General features: G+C 44.6%; 1 protein-coding gene across 9 annotated transcripts in view; it reads left to right on the top strand.

Annotated features, from left to right (window-relative positions):
• LOC115150306 (pleckstrin homology domain-containing family A member 6) overlaps positions 1-20013 on the top strand; it is a 179434-nt gene that overhangs the window by 139374 nt on the left and 20047 nt on the right. For 8 of the 9 annotated variants that reach the window (XM_029693453.1, XM_029693447.1, XM_029693452.1 and 5 more), the window contains 8 exons: positions 1973-2041; positions 2276-2356; positions 5495-5644; positions 6474-6569; positions 7527-7638; positions 9782-9921; positions 15924-16091; positions 17209-17308. In XM_029693453.1, the coding sequence (XP_029549313.1) occupies positions 1973-2041; positions 2276-2356; positions 5495-5644; positions 6474-6569; positions 7527-7638; positions 9782-9921; positions 15924-16091; positions 17209-17308 (916 nt within the window). The remainder of the gene's footprint in view (positions 1-1972; positions 2042-2275; positions 2357-5494; positions 5645-6473; positions 6570-7526; positions 7639-9781; positions 9922-15923; positions 16092-17208; positions 17309-20013) is intronic. The other variant, XM_029693454.1, reaches the window with a different exon arrangement.

Below are 20013 nucleotides of genomic sequence, written 5' to 3'. Positions count from 1 at the left end.
GCTATATACAGGAGGTACCGGTACCGAGTCAATGTGTGGGGTACAGGATAGTTGAGGTAATTTGTACATGTAGATAGGGGTAAAGTGACTATGCATAGATAATAAACAGCGAGTAGCAGCAGTGTAAAAACAAATTTTTTTGGGGGGGGGGGTGTCAATGTAAATAGTCGGGGTGGCCATTTGATTAATTGTTCAGCAATCTTATGGTTTGGGGGTAGAAGCTGTTAAGGATTTTCCCCTCCCACTCCATAGTCTCCCACAAGCTCTACACAGCCCAAGCCTACACACCCCTATTCTAGCATGTGGATTTTAGATGCAATGCTCTATCCACAGAACTGGCTTTTGGTTTCTTTGTCTTACCAATTCATTTGCGATTTTAGTTCTCCATGTTGCTTCACAGTGCTTTATGTTTCTTCATCTCTCTATCTGTGTTCTATGTCATATCCTGTGTCGTGCTGTAGCCTAATAGTATGTCAGTGCTTTACAACATCCCCAACCACCCTCCCTCTTTGTTGTACCCCTCTTTCTCCACTGTGATGTCATATCCTCCTTCATATACCATACAATCACAGTCCCCCATAAGGACATAGATCAGTGTTTCACGACCCTGGTCCTCAAGTATCCCCAACAAAACACATTTTCGTTGTAGCCCTGGACAAACACACCTCATTCAACTCATTGGGGGTTTGATGATTAGTTGACAAGTTGAATCAGGTGTGCTTGTCCAGGGATACAATAAAAATGTGTACTGTTGTGTGTACTCGAGGACCAGGGTTGGAAAAAACTGAAATAGATGACCTGGATATGACCTTTGACATTTTGACAGAGGGGGTTAGCATTCCAGCTCACCCTACTGCAGGGATCATGAACTGGATTCAGCCGCGGGCCGATTACTTCTTGAGCGGATTGTTAGGGGGCCGGAACATAATTACAAATAATTAGTAGAATGCAAACTGACCGCAAGAATCCCAAATGTGTAGGAATACTTTAGATCAGATTTCCAGGGCCTCCTGAGTGGCACAGCGGTCTAAGCCATTGCATTGCAGTTCTTGAGGTGTCACTACAGACCTAGGTTTGATCCCAGAATGTGTCACAGCCAGCTGTGACCGGGAGACCCATGAGGTGGTGCACAACTGGACCAGGATAGGGGAGGGTTTAGCCGGCTGGGATTTCCTTGTCTTGTGGCGTGCAGGGTGCTGGCAAACTGACTTCTGTCGCCAGCTGGACTGTGTTTCCACCAAAACATTGGTGTGGCTAGATTAATTGAGCAGTGTTTCAAGAAGCAGTGCGGCTTGGCAGGGTTGTGTTTAGGAGGATGCATGACCTTCGTCTCTCCCGAGTCCGTTGGGGAGTTGCAGTGATGGGACAAGATTGTAACTACCAATTGGGGAGAAAAAGTAAAAAACATTTAATTGCAAAATTAAAATCACTTGGAGCTGATTTGCTGGTGTTTTTAGTCTTTTATGTCCAACAATAAAAAAATAAAAAAATGGGGGGCCAAATAAAATACGCAGAAAACTTGGGGGGGGGGGGCAAATAAAATCACCCGCAGGCTAAATTCGGCCCGCGGACCGTCAGTTGGGGAACCCTGCCCTATCGGCGCTCTCTGCTCCATACCGTAAACAACACAGATTTATATATGTTTTTTTGTTTGTTATTTTTTTGTCATTATCTTATTAATACCGATGTGATATGTACAGTACTCTGAAGTAGTGATATACTATGCATGTACTATGCACATGGTATGTATGGTATGGTGTTGTTACACTAGTTCTGTTCTGTGCTACGCCATTGATAAAGTGTTGTTTACAAGTGGGTGGGTCTGGGCCATTCCTACTGTATGGCTCACTGAAGCCATCTGTAAAACGATGTGTTGGTTGTTTTACAAACCCTTGGTCTATGAAGGACTAGTTTGAATAGGGTTCTGGTTGATATAATGTAAGTATTAAGAATCCTGTCTCTGTTTTCCCAGGTCCCTCCATTCCATGACCCCTACAGGGAGCTGCACCCTACACTGAAACTCAATGAGATGGAGACCAGCGTAAGGCCCTGTCCCTCCATCAAACCGTCCCATAAACAGCCTCACTCCTCCTACCCTAAACGATCAACCTTCAGCCACATTCCTCACTCCTGCAAACACCCTCCCTCCAATGTTTTAATTTGTTCTCTGACATTTTAATGAACTGTCTCTCTCTCTCTCTCTCTCTCTCTCTCTCTCTCTCTCTATATATATATATATATATATATATATATATATATATATATATATATATAGAAACTTCTGGGTCGTCTGTGTGAGCAGAACAGGATTCTAAAGGACCAGGAAGAAGTGGTCCACAGGCTGAGGATGGACAAGGTAGATAGAGAAGTTTTACCACTAAAATCTTCCCCTCGTACTCTACCAGCTCCAGTATACTAAACATTGCAAAGTCCAGGCGAGTCCAGCTGAAGACACAGCATGTCTATTGGTATATCCTGTTACAAAATGTATTGTATTTATTCAGTTATAAGGGACAATGTACATTAATCAACATCAATATTACAATAATGCAACATCCATGTAAATGTGCCGGGGTTAGCCAAAAGCTCATTTGCACCTGTCGTCCCTGGGTAGGTAAGGGCCTACACAGCCACTATACACATACTCACTAAAACAATACAACATACAAATACATTACATTCAATAATGTATCATTCTAACAACAACAACAACACTACCATCAACTGTCATCTTACATGAGGAACCACAGATAACTCATGTCTACAGGTTTGGATAGATTTGAGCAACAATCAGTGCAACTTCTCAAGTCCATGGGCATTGCATTCCAGTATATTGTAGCTCTAACAGAGAAGGCCGATTTACCAGTTTTACTGTGTTGAAAAGGAACAACGCAATCCCCTCTAGTTAATGTCCTTGTGAACCTGGAGGTGCTTTCTTTGAGCATGATATGCCAGTATAGGGGTGGAGGGGCAAGACCATGCAGGATGTTAAAGACAAGGCTTGCATCTACATAATGCTTAAACTATCCTGACTAAATAAATTATGTTTGTAAATTATATGACAATGGTGACAAATGTTTGGTTTGTTATCAAAATCTTAAGTGTTTGTTTGTAGTGATTCAATTGGTTTCAGAATAGTATGTGAGGCATGTGAGGCAATATCTCAGATGTGAGAAGATCACAGCATGCATGTATAGTTTGGAGGCCTCCAGAGGAAGGAAAGGTCTTACAAACCTAAAGTTGAATAATCCAATCGTGACCGTGTTAATCACCTTCACATGTTTCTTAAATGTCAAGTTGGAGTCCAAAATGATGCCGAGATACCTGAAGTTAGACACAACTTTCAGATTCTCCCCATTAACAAGAACAGCTCATTGGGAAGAATCAATTGATTTCTTAGAGAAGGACATACAGTCTTGTCGATTGTTTTTATTTAATTTTAACCCTTTGACTTCTAAATACCAATACAAATGCAGGCAAGAATTAGTCATCCATTTAGAAACATGTACCATAGCTTCAGATAACTTGTTAACAACTAGTTGTCTATTTTTTGAGTGTACATACAGAACTGTATCGTCTGCATACATCTATATGTTAACTTGTGGGCAAGCAAGTGGGAGATCATTTATATAGATGGTAAACAGAAGGGGGCCTAATATTGACCCTTGTGGGACCCCAATGTTATAGTAAAGAGAGTCTGACTGAGTGTCCCCCAAACGAACACTTTGACTTCTGTTTGTCAGATAGGAATACATCCAACGAATGACTTCAGTGGACACATTAAGGGAGGATAGTTTGGATAGGAGGACCTCCTGATTCACAGTATCAAAGGTATTTTTAAGATCCAAAAACACAGTGCTGACTTCACCAGCTATGTCCAGTTTAGATTTAATACTCTCCAGAAAATAGCAATTGGCTGTTTCGGTAGAATGGTTAGTTCTGAATCCAAATTGCATTTGAGGTATGGAGTTGCCCTGATTGAGGTGATCAGTCAGATGATCAGCCACCCATCTATCAGCTACTTTTGATAGCACTGGAAGAATGCTTATAGGTCGGTAATTTTCCACCAGTGTTGGGTCACCAGATTTTAAAACAGGTATCACTGCAGCAGACTTCCAAGCAATGGGGAAGAACCCATATTTGATGGACAGATTAACCACATGTACAATGGGGGCAATCAGTGAATATTCTCTTCAGGAATACAGAGTCTAGACCAAATACATATTTTCTTCTAGAGCTCCTGAAGAAGCTAATAATACTGTGCACTGCTGATGCTGAGACTTCAGGAATTCTGAATATTGGTTTATTATTATCTATGGGAGTGAGAACTGCGGTCTTGGTTGAAAATCTTTGAGCCAGTTCCCTGACAGAGTCAACCAAAAAAGTGTTGGGATATGAAATCGCAGTCTTGACTTCAGAATGTTTTTCAGACTTTTCAGCTCCTCTCCCTGTTAGTTTGTTGAAATTTTCCCAAATCACTTTGACATTTCCTTTTGCTTTATTGATCACTCTAAGAAAGAGCTCTGCTTTGGCAAATATTCCTTACAACCTTATTTCTTAGTGCTGTAAATATACATCTGTCATCATTCTGACCAGACTTCAGTGTTTTTTCAAGGAGAGATGCCATTCTCTCATCTGCCTCCAGAGGTCCTCATTGAATCATGGTAGAGAGGTTTTCTGTCTTGGTTTACATTTATTTTTTTATTTAACTTGGCAAGTCAGTTAAGAACAAATTCTTGTTTACAATGACAGCCTAACCCAGTCAAACCTGAACTAATTGTGCGCCGCCCTATGGGACTCCCAATCACGGCTTGATGTGATGCAGCCTGGATTCAAACCAGGGACTGCAGTGACGCCTCTCGCACTGAGATGCAGTGCCTTAGACCTCTGTGCCAGATCTTAACAGATCAGACCAGATACCTAGATTATGTCCAAGGACAATAAAACGACAATAAAAAGTCAGAAACAAGGCAATCATGGTATTACTTTTTTTACTTTATTTAACTAGGCAAGTCAGTTAAGAACAAATTCGTATTTACAATGACGGCCTAGAAATAGTGGGTTAACTGCCTTGTTCAGGGGCAGAACAACCGCTTTTTATCTTGTCAGCTCGGGGATTCAATCTTGCAACACTTTCGGTTACTAGTCCAACGCTCTAACCACTAGGCAACCTTGCCACCCCAATTTACAATGTAAGGTTTTATATATGGCATGTGAGGTGTCCTATCGCTTCTCTTATTAAATGTAGGTCGTAAATGTCTATCTGTTATGTCATATCGATCCAGAATAATGCTATAAAATACTTGGCTGCTAAAGAAAGTAAACATAAAAGTACGCTCTGGGGTGGAGTTTCCTCTTGGTAAATATATAGGATCAGCTTCCCGGCACTACTCCAAAACTGACACAAGGTCAGTGTCTAGGGGAAACTTCACCCTCCTCCATAAAAGTAGCCAACCCATGTTCTGACATGTCTGATGTTACCTGCTGTTCCCAGGACAGCCTAGAGGGAGCGCTGGTGGCCACACACCAGGAGATGGAGCTGTACCGGGGTCAGCTGCTGGCTGCAGACAAATTACAGCTGAAGAAGGAGACACTGCAAAACCAGCTCATCAACATCAGAGGAGAACTCTCCCAGGCATCCAGTGTAAGAAAGATACATAGCCAGGCATAATCCATGATAATCCATAGTGATTCATTAGATATCACATATAATCTATAAGTAAATCAAGGAGATCCCTTTAAGGTATCCTGTATAAGATATATGGGGGATGAATCTAAAATATGACAATATCTCATCTATAATCTAGAAGATCTGATCACCATCAGAGGACAACTCTCCTACTCCAGTGTGATAGATATTGTATAGTCAATGGTTGCTTTAGAAAGTGACTATAAGGCTAGAGGCTTCAGCATACAGTCAGGGTTTTTCATGCGTAGGAAAAACTGTGCCTATTGCCACACTCACCACCCAAGCCTCTTTTTGATTTAGGAAAAACACTAATAGTTTTCATAGTTCCAGAGTCCGAGTGTGTGTTCCAGGGTTCGAGTGTGTGTTCCAGGGTTCGAGTGTGTGTTCCAGGGTTCGAGTGTGTGTTCCAGGGTTCGAGTGTGTGTTCCAGGCTCTGAGTGTGTGTTCCAGGCTCTGAGTGTGTGTTCCAGGCTCTGAGTGTGTGTTCCAGGCTCTGAGTGTGTGTTCCAGGCTCTGAGTGTGTGTTCCAGGGTCTGAGTGTGTGTTCCAGGGTCTGAGTGTGTGTTCCAGGGTCTGAGTGTATGTTCCAGGCTCTGAGTGTATGTTCCAGGCTCTGAGTGTATGTTCCAGGCTCTGAGTGTATGTTCCAGGCTCTGAGTGTGTGTTCCAGGCTCTGAGTGTGTGTTCCAGGGTCTGAGTGTGTGTTCCAGGCTCTGAGTATGTGTTCCAGGCTCTGAGTGTGTGTTCCAGGCTCTGAGTGTGTGTTCTCTCCCCTGCTGTCCAGGTTCTGACCACCAGTCGGATGGAGTTTGAAGCTTTGGAGGACGAGGTCAATGCTATCCATGGAGACCTGTGGGAACAGCTCAACGCAGGCGGGCAGGTACACTGGCCACTTAATCTATGACCCACCTAAAGCTTCTGATGTTTTATTGTAGCGTACAAAGTTACCAAAACCTGTGTTTCTAACCAGTCGCCAGTCGAACACTGAATATGGATCTTAGAAAGCAAATAAATAGAATGAAACTCTAATCTCTAATCTCACCTGCTCATGAACCCACCTGTGTGGTTCCATTTTAAAGTTTCTATTGCTGTTCGTTGGCTAATTTCCAGTCACTTACCACAGTGTAATCCTAGCTTGCTAATAGGTGGTCCAACCTTTCCTCCTAATCAGTAATTTAAACAGAATAGGAATCACTCATCAACAATAAATTACCACAAACATTCATTTTCATCATGTCCTATGTATCATCATACTTCTGATGATATCATCTAGAATGTATAAAGTACAGTCAACCTGCCCCATTAAACACCTGACTGTCCCCCTCCTCTCCATGGAGTATCACCTGGCTCATAGTGGTGAACTGTTAAGTGACTGTCCATAAGAGTGCAGTGTCTGTGACCAACTCAATAAAACTTGGTCGTATTCATTAGGAATGAAACAGAAGCAAACGGGCCAAAACGGGAAGGGGGTACCTGAACTTGTCCAATAAACAAAAAAACATGTTTAGGTTTTCCTTTGCGAAATGTTTGTGAAGTTTTGTTATAGTGTGTACTAATGAATGTATGTGACCATGTTGTTTTCTTAGACAATAAGGCTACCTGGTGTCACTCTCTCACACTACCTCTGGTCTTATAGCTGAGACACCTAACTGCTACTACATCACTCCCTGACTTGTTTTCTAATAGAAGACTACAATAACAACAAGTTATTAACAGTATTACATCTATTCAGTATTATACTTCAAATGTTCTTCTCTCCTCTATCCTTCTACAATCACCTTTACTTCCCTCATCTTCTCATCTTCCCTCATACTCCACCCCTCCTCTCCTCCATCAGAGTGAGATGGTCCACAGACAGATTCAGAAGGAGTTCTGGAGAGTTCAGGATGTGTTGGAGGGACTCCACAAGAGCAACCTTTCCAGAGGCACAGACACAGCCAAACACCGGGGTATGCATGCACCTCACAGTAACATAACCTACAGTATAGTCGTACATACAGTGCATTCGGAAAGTATTCAGACCCCTTGACTTTTTCAACATTTTGTTACGTTACAGCCTTATTCTAAAATTGATTCAAATGTTTTTTTCCTCATCAATCTACACACAATACCCCGTAATGGCGAAACAAAAACTTTTTTTTATGTTATTTTTGCAAATGTAAAAATAAAACAAACCTTTAAAATCACATTTACGTAAGTATTCAGACCCTTTACAAGCTCCTTTGGCAGCGATTACAGCCTTGAGTCTTCTTAGGTATGACGCTACAAGCTTGGTACCCCTGTATTTGGGGAGTTTCTACCATTCTTTTCTGCAGATCCTCTCAAACTATGTCAGGTTGGATGGGAGCGTCGCTGCACAGTTATTTTCAGGTCTCTCCAGAGATGTTAGATCGGGTTCAAATCTGGGCTCTGGCTGGGCCACTCAAAGACATTCAAAGACTTGTCCCGAAGCCACTCCTGTGTTGTTTTGGCTGTGTGCTTAGGGTCATTGTACTGTTGGGGAAGATTTTCATCAAGGATCTCTCTGGACTTTGCTCCGTTCATCTTTCCCTCGATCCTGACTATTCTCCCTGCACCTGAAAAACATCCGCACAGCATGATGCTGCCACCACCAGGTTTCCTTCAGACTTGACGCTTGGCATTCAGGCCAAAGAGTTCAATCTTGGTTTCATCGGACCAGAGAATCTTGTTTCCCCGATTGCTCATTTTGGCCGGGGAGGCCAGCTCTACGAAGGGTCTTGGTGGTTCCAAACTTCTTCCATTTAAGAATGATGGAGGCCACTGTGTTCTTGGGGACCTTCAATGCTGCAGACATGTTTTGGTACCCTTTCCCAGATCTGTGCCTTGACACAATCTTGTCTCGGAGCACTACGGACAATTCCTTCGACCTCAAGGCTTGATTTTTGCACTGTCAACTGTGGGACCTTATATAGACAGGTGTGTGCCTTTCCAGATCATGTCCAATCAATTGAATATACCACAAGTGGACTCCAATCAAGTTGTAGAAACATCAAAGCTGATCAATGGAAACAGGATGCACCTGAGCTAAATTTTGCACATGCACTGTCAACTGTGGGACCTTATATAGACAGGTGTGTGCCTTTCCAGATCATGTCCAATCAATTGAATATACCACAAGTGGACTCCAATCAAGTTGTAGAAACATCAAAGCTGATCAATGGAAACAGGATGCACCTGAGCTAAATTTTTTGAGTCTTATAGCATAGGGTCTGAATACTTATGTAAATAAGTTATTTCTGTTTTTTATTTTTAATACATTTGCAAAAATTTCCAAAAAAACGGTTTTTGCTTGGTCATTATTGGGTGTTGTGTGTAAATTCATGAGGAAACATTTTTATTTCATCCATTTTAGAACAAGACTGTACCCTAACAAAATGTGGAAAAAGTCAAGTAGTCTGAATACTTTCTGAATGCACTGTACAGTAGTTTCCACTTCTGCTATGTTTTTTTCTATCTGTCTGAACTGTAGCTGAATCTCTAGCTGAAGTAGATGATAAATGAACCAATAGGAGTATATTGATGAACAGCGTTCTGCATGCATTTCTAACTCCCTCCCTCCCTCTCCTCTATCTCTCTATCTTTCTGTCTCTCTATTGCTCTCTCTCTCTCTCTCCGTCTCTCCGTCTCTCCATCTCTATCTCTGTCTCTCTGTCTCTCTGTCTCTCTATCTCTCTGTCTCTCTGTCTCTCTGTCTCTCTGTCTCTCTCTCTGTCTATCTCTCTGTCTCTCTGTCTCTCTATCTCTCTCTCTCTGTCTCTCTGTCTCTGTCTCTCTCTCTCTCTCTCTCCGTCTCTCCGTCTCTCCATCTCTATCTCTGTCTCTCTGTCTCTCTGTCTCTCTATCTCTCTGTCTCTCTGTCTCTCTCTCTGTCTATCTCTCTGTCTCTCTGTCTCTCTATCTCTCTCTCTCTGTCTCTCTGTCTCTCTGTCTCTCTGTCTCTCTCTCTCTATCTCTCTATCTCTCTGTCTCTCTATCTCTCTATCTCTCTGTCTCTCTATCTCTCTGTCTCTCTATCTCTCTGTCTCTCTATCTCTCTATCTCTGTCTCTCTGTCTCTCTGTCTCTCCGGCAGTGGCCAGTGGAGCATCAGGTTCTTTTAGCACCAATAGTCCTGCCAGTCCCATGAGCTCAGTAAGCCTCACCAGTCCACTCAGCCCCTTCTCCCCAGTTCCTGGTTCCCAGGCCTCCCCCTCCAAACAACTGGGTCCGGAGGTAAGCACCGCCTCCTCTTACTACCCACTCACCCACCTGGGTCACCACCCAGGTCCTCAAACTAACACCCACCTGGGTCACCACCCAGGTCCTTAAACTAACACCCACCTGAGTCCTCAACATAACACCCAACCATGTTTTGATCTAAATGCCCAACTGGGTCCTAAATCTAACACTTAACCAGGTCCTGATCCAAATAGACCAGTCTCTGAACCAAACACCCACCTGGATCTTGACACAAACACCAAAGCCCCCCTTATACACTCCTTACCTTGCACCCAGCCCAGGCCCCTCAGTCCTGAAACACAATGCCAGGTCCTGTACTTAGGCACCCAGTCCCGTCCTGAACTTAAATCCCTACCTAACACCCAACAAAGTCCTGAGCCAAGTAGGCACGCTGGTCTTGAACCAAATATCCACTAGGTCCTGAGCCAAATTCCCACCCTAGCACTAGCCAAGCCAACCAGCTAGCCCCTGTAGAGAGTACAGACACCAAGCAACATGCACAACCGCACACCTCCCAAGCCAACCAGCATGACCTTAGAAACACTGTGGACACCTAACCAAACAGAGACCCAAACACCAACATCAACCCCAGCACCAGCCAAGCCAACCAGGCAGTCCTTAGTGACAGCCACAAAGCCACCAAGCCAGCTCTGGAGTTCCACTCCCCCATGAAGCCAGCCAGAGCTCCACCCACTCACCCACCCACCCTGCCAAACTGACCAATCAACAAGCTCCTACAGGCAGTAACCCACCAACACACCCAGCTAGCTTATTGAGCTTGCCCCTCAGCCGAAACAGCAAGCAATTGGCTACAGGAAAGATCTTCTCCCAGAACCACCTTCCTACCAAGCCAGCTACCCCGACGTCTTCAGGTACCCACCTCAGCGCACCCACCTGACATTCCCTGAGACTCAGTACTCATTTTCCTGCCAAAACTCCTGTCTGGATAGCCAGCTAGCCTATAGCCATAGCCCAGACCTCCGTACACTCTCCCTATCACCTTGCCCCGTGTCCAGGGCTCTCAGTCCTGAAACACAGTACCGTGTCCTCTGCTTAGCCACTCAGTCCCGAGAACGATCCCAAGAATGATCCCCTTCTTTGACCACCGACTCACCTTCCCCAAAAACCAGCTAGATCTTAGTGACGGTGCGTTCCTTACATCCCAGACCCGGCTACCATCACACACCCCGGTACCATCACACACCCCGCTACCATCACACACCCAGGTACCACCACACACCCCGGTACCATCACACACCCCGCTACCATCACACACCCAGGTACCACCACACATCCTGGTACCATCACACACCCCGCTACCATCACACACCCAGGTACCACCACATACCCCGGTACCACCACTCACCCCGCTACCACCACACACCCTGCTACCATCACACACCCCGGTACCACCACACACCCCGCTACCATCACACACCCCGGTACCACCACACACCCCGGTACCATCACACACCCCGCTACCATCACACACCCAGGTACCACCACACACCCCGGTACCATCACACACCCCGCTACCACCACACACCCCACTACCACCACACACCCCGGTACCATCACACACCCCGCTACCATCACACACCCAGGTACCATCACACACCCCGGTACCATCACACACCCCGCTAAAATCACACACCCAGGTACCACCACACACCCCGGTACCACCACTCACCCCGCTACCACCACACACCCTGGTACCATCACACACCCCGCTACCATCACACACCCAACTACCATCACACACCCCGCTACCATCACACACCCCGCAACCATCACACACCCCGCAACCATCACACACCACAGTACCACCACACACCCCGCTACCATCACACACCACGGTACCACCACACACCCCGGTACCATCACACACCACGGTACCACCACACACCCCGGTACCACCACACACCCTGGTAGCACCACACACCCCACTACCATCACACACCCCGCTACCATCACACACCACGGTACCACCACACACCCTGGTACCATCACACACCCCGGTACCACCACACACCCCAGTACCATCACACACCCCGCTACCACCACACACCCCGGTACCACCACACACCCCGCTACCATCACAAACCACAGTACCATCACACACAACGGTACCACCACTCACCCCGCTACCACCACACACCCCGCTACCATCACACACCTCGCTACCATCACACACCCCGGTACCACCACACACCCCGCTACCACCACACACCCCGCTACCACCACACACCACGGTACCACCACACACCCCGGTACCATCACACACCACAGTACCACCACACACCCCGCTACCATCACACACCACGGTACCACCACACACCCCGGTACCATCACACACCACGGTACCACCACACACCCCGGTACCACCACACACCCTGGTAGCACCACACACCCCACTACCATCACACACCCCGCTACCATCACACACCACGGTACCACCACACACCCTGGTACCATCACACACCCCGGTACCACCACACACCCCAGTACCATCACACACCCCGCTACCACCACACACCCCGGTACCACCACACACCCCGCTACCATCACAAACCACAGTACCATCACACACAACGGTACCACCACTCACCCCGCTACCACCACACACCCCGCTACCATCACACACCCCGCTACCATCACACACCCCGGTACCACCACACACCCCGCTACCACCACACACCCCGCTACCACCACACACCACGGTACCACCACACACCCCGGTACCATCACACACCACGGTACCACCACACACCCCAGTTCCACCACACACCCCGCTACCATCACACACCATGGTACCATCACGCACCCCGGTACCACCATACACCCCGGTACCATCACACATCCCAGTACCATCACACACCCTGGTACCATCACACACCCCGCTACCATCACACACCCCGGTACCATCACACACCCCGGTACCACCACACACCCCGGTAGCATCACACACCCCGGTACCATCACACACCACGGTACCACCATACACCTCGCTACCATCACACACCCCGGCACCATCACACACCCCGCTACCATCACACACCCCTGTACCATCACACACCACGGTACCACCACACACCCCGCTACCACCACACACCACGGTACCACCACACACCCCGGTACGACCACTCACCCCGGTACCATCACACACACCGGTACCACAGCCATCCAAACATCAGGCCTTGGGCTAGACTCAGTGTACATGCAGACCCATCCCTTGACCTGGTGGACTGTACTGTAAGATTTAAGATGTTTAAGGTGGGTTGCAGCAGTTGTAACCCACACCAGACAGACTTGATACAATAACAGTTCTAATGTGATGTTATACTTACTGTATTATGATGATGCAGCTTATAGTACTTTGTTTTGCCAATAGTAAGAAGCAAAGCTAGAGGTTTGAAGCAGAATGTGTTATGCTTTCTGAGGTAAAGTATATAGCTGAGGGTGACTAATGGTCCTCGTCAGTAAGTGGTTAATAAAGTCCAGCAGGCTCAGGGAATCCTCACTGACATTCTCAGAGAAAAAGGAGTCAGGAGTTCTCAGCCTGCGTAACATGTCGTTAAATAATTATTTATAGTGTCATGTCAACATCAATAAGCTCTTTCTCTGCTAGAAAATATGAGGTCAAAAATGTTATGTGTAGCACTGTCTCCTTACTGGAATCAGATAAGAAACCAGACAGACCTGTTACTGTAAATTATTTATAGAAACCTCGTTGGGAGGTGGAGCAGAAATGTGGCAAATGTTCTCCTTTTTCTTCATGTCATCTCTCACTATGTGGAACATGGTACTTAGTGGTGGGTCGTTCCATGTCATTTAAGCAAGCCATCTCACCCACCAGGTTGTTAGATTGTTTATTTTCATCATGAGCAAAAGCAATTGGTTTTCTACACAAAGTTGCAAAGAAAATGTTGCGATCCATTTAATAACCCCAAGAGACCAGCAAAAGGGATAAAAGTGGGACTTTCCTCTATAGTGCTTAATCAATCAATTCATTCATTCATTGATATCAAGGAATATGATCGGCCAAGAAATCAAGTCAACTGGTTATCCCAGGTCCATAACAGTTAATTGATTAAAAGAGAGGGACTAAATTAAAAGAGGGACTAAATAAAAATCTAAATGCAAAATGCAACAATTTCAAAGATTTTACTGAGTTACAGTTCATATAAGGAAATCAGTCAATTGAAATAAATAAATTAGGCCCCAATCTATGGATTTCACATGACTGGGAATACATATATGCATCTGTTGGTCACAGATAACCTTTAAAGAAAAGGTAGAGGCGTGGACCAGAAAACCAGTCAGTATCTGCTGTGATCACCATTTGCCTCATGCAGTGCGACACTTCAGGCAGTTTAATAAAAAATATATATTTATTAGGATCCCCATTAGCCGACACCAATGGTGACACCTAGTCTTACTGGTTTCCGACATATAATTAAAATACATTACAGACAAAAGACTTCACAATTGACATACATTTAAAAAACATTAACATCTAGTGTGTGTGCATCTATCAGTTACACATACATGTCAGTACATACACACAACAAGTAGGTCACATGGGGTTGATTGTGGCCTGTGGAATGTTGTCCCACTACTGTTCACAACGTTGACACCAGCAAACCGATCGCCCACACGACGCCATGCATGCTGTCTGCCATCTGCCCAGTACAGTTTCATCCGTGAAGAGCACACTTCTCCAGCGTGCCAGTGGCCATTGAAGGTGAGCATTTTCCAACTAAAGTCGGTTACGACGCCGAACTGCAGTCAGGTCAAGACCCTGGTGAGGACGACGAGCACGCAGATGACCTTCACTGAGACAGTTTCTGACAGTTTGTTCAAACGGTTTCATCAGCTGTCCGGGTGGCAGGTCTCAGACAATCCCGGAGGTGAAGAAGCCACATGTGGAGATCCTGGGCTGGCATGGTTACACGTGGTCTGTGGTTGTGAGACTGGTTGGACGTACTGCCAAATTCTCTAAATGCACGCTGGAGGCAACTTATGGTAAAGAAATTAACGTTAAATTATATGGCAACAACATCTGTGGAATTGAGTTGTTTGACAAAACTGCAAATTTTAGAGTGGCCTTTTATTTTCCCCAGCAGAAGGTGCACCTGTGTAATGATCATGCTGTGTAATCAACTTCTTGATAAGCCACACCTGTTAGGTGGATGGATTATCTTGGCAAAGGAGAAATGTCCAATAACAGGGATGTAAACATTTTGAGAGAAATAAGCTTTTTGTGCATATGGAACATTTCTGGGATATTTTATTTCAGCTCATGAAACATGGGACCAACACTTTACATGTTAAACTTTATATTTTTGTTCAGTATAGTTTAGAAGATACTGAAGCACTCTGGGACTGGGGTTGGATCCTCCTGTTTTAGTATTAAACCCATGTGAAACCTGTAGTGCTCTGCCTTCCTCTGGCTCTCAGCCAACTCTCTCTGTTGGCATGAAGCTCATAATCACACAATGCTGAAATTTGAATTATAGTGTTCAAGAGCAGAAATGTTCTATTTTGTGAATCCTATAATCCCATGTATCATCTGTGTTGCTTAATGGTTGTAACTGATTACAGTGTCTGTACTCATTCAACTGAAACATAACATGTTGGAAATTGTGGTGGTACTTTCTATCTTGTTTTTCATATTCAGCAGCAGTCAGTGGTCTGTATCAGTACTACTAATCTGATTAGAATTGATCAGTATGTGCATTCATGCTAGCTCTCAGTGCAGGCATCTCGTTGGACGCCTGTGACCCTTCACCCCTGAAGTTCATTGGGGTCGGGGCTCCATTCCTCATATCGTTTCATGATCCTCTCTGCTCTGCACTCTGCCTGTCTTTTGTCACTCCTCCTGATGCACAGCACTCTCTCGTCCTCCTCCTACCATCATCTTCCCTCCTTCCTTTCTTTTTTTCTTCCTTCCCTCTCTTCCTCTTATTCTTCCTACCTCCTTCCTGTGGCTGTAGGACATTGGCCCACCACGGCCACCACTTCCCAAATCCTACTACCCCCTGGAGTTGTTCCCCTCCCTTCCCCCCTCCCTCCCCCCTCTGCCCTTCGACAGCTCCACCTGGCTGCGCAGCCTGGGCCTGGATGATGGTTACCTTGATGATGAAGAATCCCGCGGCAGAAAGGTATTTGGAGACGGGAGGGTGGGAGGGAGTTCCCATCCCTGCCACACCCCCTGTCATTCACGCAAGCTGGTAAATGTTGTCCATAACCCCTGATTCAGGGACATAATAATTTGCATCCCCCTAATGGGTAAAGTAATGATAGAGGGTAGAGTAAGCTGATCTGTGGTAAAGGACAACTACCAGTTGTTACATGTCCTATAGAAGCCATCCCTGTCATCCCCATAAACACTTCCGGACCCCTAAACAACAGAGCTCCAAGCTCCCCCCACCTTCACCCACTTCACCATCACCCCATCCCTCCGCCATAGATATGGTCACACACATCAGTCTGTTCTAGCGCTTCACTCCTCATGACTCCTATTCCATCTTTTCTTTCTTCTTTCTTCTCTCTCTCTCTCTCTCTCTCTTTCCCTGCCTCTCTGCCTCTCTGCCTCCCTGCCTCCCTGCCTCCATCTCGGCCTGTATCTGCTCTCCAACAGCACTTGCATTAGAAGTGATTGTTCTGGCTCTGGCTTCTCTTTAGTCTGCTGTGAAACAATCAATCACTTACTATGGTTGATACCAAAAACTCTTCATTAAATTTGAATTGAATCAGTTGATATGTAATTATTCAATAGGATCTAAAGCAACAATACCAAACAAATTGGACAACCAATTTTAAGTATTTGAAATCCTAGCCATTCTAGTGTACTGGGTGCTTTTGAATTCTAAGACTTAGCTTAGGGCGAGTTGCAGGTTACCCTAGGAACGGTAAGGTTGTGAATGGAGGTGTGTGGATCCATCCACAGCTAGTGGTTCCTTTACCATACTGTCTGTGTGCCAGTCGTTGTAGTGATGTGGTAGGGACGTGACTGTGCTAGTCCCTGTGCTAGTGCTGTGTCTGTCCTGTAGTGTGTAGACCGTATGCTTTGGCTTATGCCGTATCTACATCCCACCATTGAGCTCTGGAACCTGCCATATCTGGCAATAACCAAATCATTGCATTCCACACTAATGCATATTATCTAATGCATTCTGTGTTTGGGTAACTATAGGGCCAATACTCTCCCGGTACGTAACTATCTTACTGTTGATTGGCTGATGATGCATTAGCTCTTCCTCCTACTCTGTGTTGCAGCACAAGTACGGTTATCGACAGGACATGTCACCGGAAGAATGGACCAATAGCAACGAAGCTCAGGAGCTGGATCAGGATCCACAGACCAACATGAATAAAGGTACAGGAAGGAAGGGATCCTGGGTAATGGGGTTCTGGTGTGTCAGTAAGTCTGCATAGCTGGGTCATTCCTACAATGCGGTACCAATTGGACCTCAAAACATTTGAATATTTACAAATATGTAAAAAAAATATATATATATTCTTTCAGAAAAACATATTGGTCAGGCTCAGGCACATAACATTTTTTTGGAGGGTTGACCTATCAGGGTGGAAATGTTGAACCTAAAATAGCCATAGCTCTGTGAGTGAACAAGACTGAGCTAACATAATGGTAAACACTTGAACAGGATTTTAACTTCTCTATCAAACATATTTTAAAATTTGGAATAATCATTCAATTGTTTTTATTATTTTATGGCTTATGTTTATTCTTTATTTTAGGGGGTAGATCAGCTTAAATATTGCAGAGATTGTGGCTTCCATCAATGTAATTGTCTGCATCATTTCCAATCCCCCATATTTTCTTTGTAAATACCAGTAAAACTTTTGGACAATCCTACTCATTCCAGGATTTTTCATTATTTTTACTATTTTCTAAATTGTAGAATAATAGTGAAGACATCAACACTATGAAATAACACATGTGGAATCATGTATTAACCAATAAAGTGTTAAACAAATTAAAATATATTTATATTTGAGATTCTTCAAAATAGCCACACTTTGCCTTGATGACAGCTTTGCACGCTCTTGCCATTCTCTCAACCAGCTTCATGAGGTAATCCCAGTGCAAACCAGATGGGATGGCGTATTGCTACAGAATGCTGTGGTAGCCATGCTGGTTAAGTGTGCTTTAAAATCTAAATAAATCACAGACAGTGTCTCCAGCAATGCACCTCCACACCATCACACCTCCTCCTCCATGCTTCACAGTGGTAACCAAAAAAGTGTTAAACAAATACAAATATATTTTATATTCTCATGAAGCTGGTTGAGAGAATGACAAGAGTGTGCAAAGCTGTCATCGAGGCAAAGGGTGGCTACTTTGAAGAATATAAAATATGTTTTGAATTGTTTAACACTTTTTTTGGTTCCCACCGTGAACCAAAATTATGACAGCTTTGCACACTCTTGATATTCTCTCAACCAGCTTCATGTCTCTCAACCAGCTTTGTGAGGAATGCTTTTCAAAAAGTGGTGGAGTTCCCACATATGCTGAGCACTTGTTGGCTGCTTTTCCTTCACTCTGCGGTCCAACTCATCCCAAACCATCTTAATTAGGTTGAGGTCAGGTGATTGTGGAGGTCAGGTCATCTGATGCAGCACTCCATCACTCTCTTTCTTGGTCAAATAGCCGGTACACAGCCTGGAGGTGTGTTTTGGGTCATTGTCCTGTTGAAAAACAAATGATAGTCCCACTAAGTGCAAACCAGATGGGAAGATGCATTGCTGAAGAATGCTGTGGTAGCCATGATGGTTAAGTGTGCCTTGAATTCTAAATAAATCACCAACAGTGTCACCAGCAAAGCACCCCCACACCATCACACCCCCTCCTCCATGCTTCCCGGCGGGAACCACACAAGCAGAGATCATCTGTTCACCTTCTCTGCGTCTCACAAAGACACGGCGGTTGGAAACAAAAATCTCAAATTTGGACTCATCAGAGCAAAGGACAGATTTCCACCGGTCTAACATCCATTGCTCGTGTTTGTTGGCCCAAGCAAGTCTCTTCTTCTTATTGGTGTCCTTTAGTAGTAGTTTCATTGCAGCAATTTGACCATGAACGCCTGATTCACATAGTCTCCTCTGAACAGTTGATGTTGAGATGTGTCTGTGTTACTTGAACTCTGAGATGCATTTACTGTCATCGTTCCTCCGGTTTTTCGAGTGTACTGTGATCCTGCGGCTACTGTTTCTCAGTAAAGTATTTATGTTTATCCTTAACCACTTATTCTTCATCTGGTCTCTTCTCTGCACCTGTGTCCAACCTCAGCATGTCACATTTATTGGGGCTGCAATTTGCGGTGCAGTTAACTCTAAAGAACTTATCCAATGCAGCAGAGGTAACTCCGTGTCTTCCTTTCTCTGGCGGTCCTCATGAGAGCCAGTTTCATCATAGCGCTTGATGTTTTTTTGCGACCGCACTTGAAGAAACTTTCAAAGTTATACATTTTTCCGCATTGACTGACCTTCATGTCTTAAAGAATTGATGGACTGTCATTTCTCTTTGCTCATTTCAGCTGTTCTTGCCACAATATGGACTTTTTACCAAATTGGGCTATCTTCTAATGCTGCTATTAGTTGGTTGTAATTTTGAGAATAACAGACATTTCTATATATTTTTGTTAGCTGCATGTGTGACATAACTCCACCAGTCCTATTTATGATATAATTTACAAAGATTAAACTTTTTTATCAGTTAGTATATTTGAGTTCAACCATAATATGTGTTGTAATATTTGTTATGCCTTTTCTAGTGGATTAAACTGAAATGGCAACCAACGTTCTATGGCTTGTTTTAAAAATAGTGATATTTTGGATATTTTCAAATAACCGAATGTGAGAGGTTATAATCTGAATAAAGGGAAAAAGGCCATTCTTGAACACGGGGTGAGCCATTCTTATTAATCTGCTAGAGAACCAGTTCAGATTTAAGTATAGCTTTTGTTTGACTGAAGCCTTTACTGAGAGGTATAATGCTTTAATATTTAATCATTTCTGACCTCTGAATACATATTCATTATATAAATAGGCCTGTTTAAT

Source organism: Salmo trutta, chromosome 16 (genome assembly GCF_901001165.1).
Source record: "Salmo trutta chromosome 16, fSalTru1.1, whole genome shotgun sequence".
Lineage (NCBI taxonomy): Eukaryota > Metazoa > Chordata > Actinopteri > Salmoniformes > Salmonidae > Salmo > Salmo trutta.
Note: the sequence above shows the minus strand (reverse complement) of the source record. Positions and strands in the feature narration are given on the sequence as shown.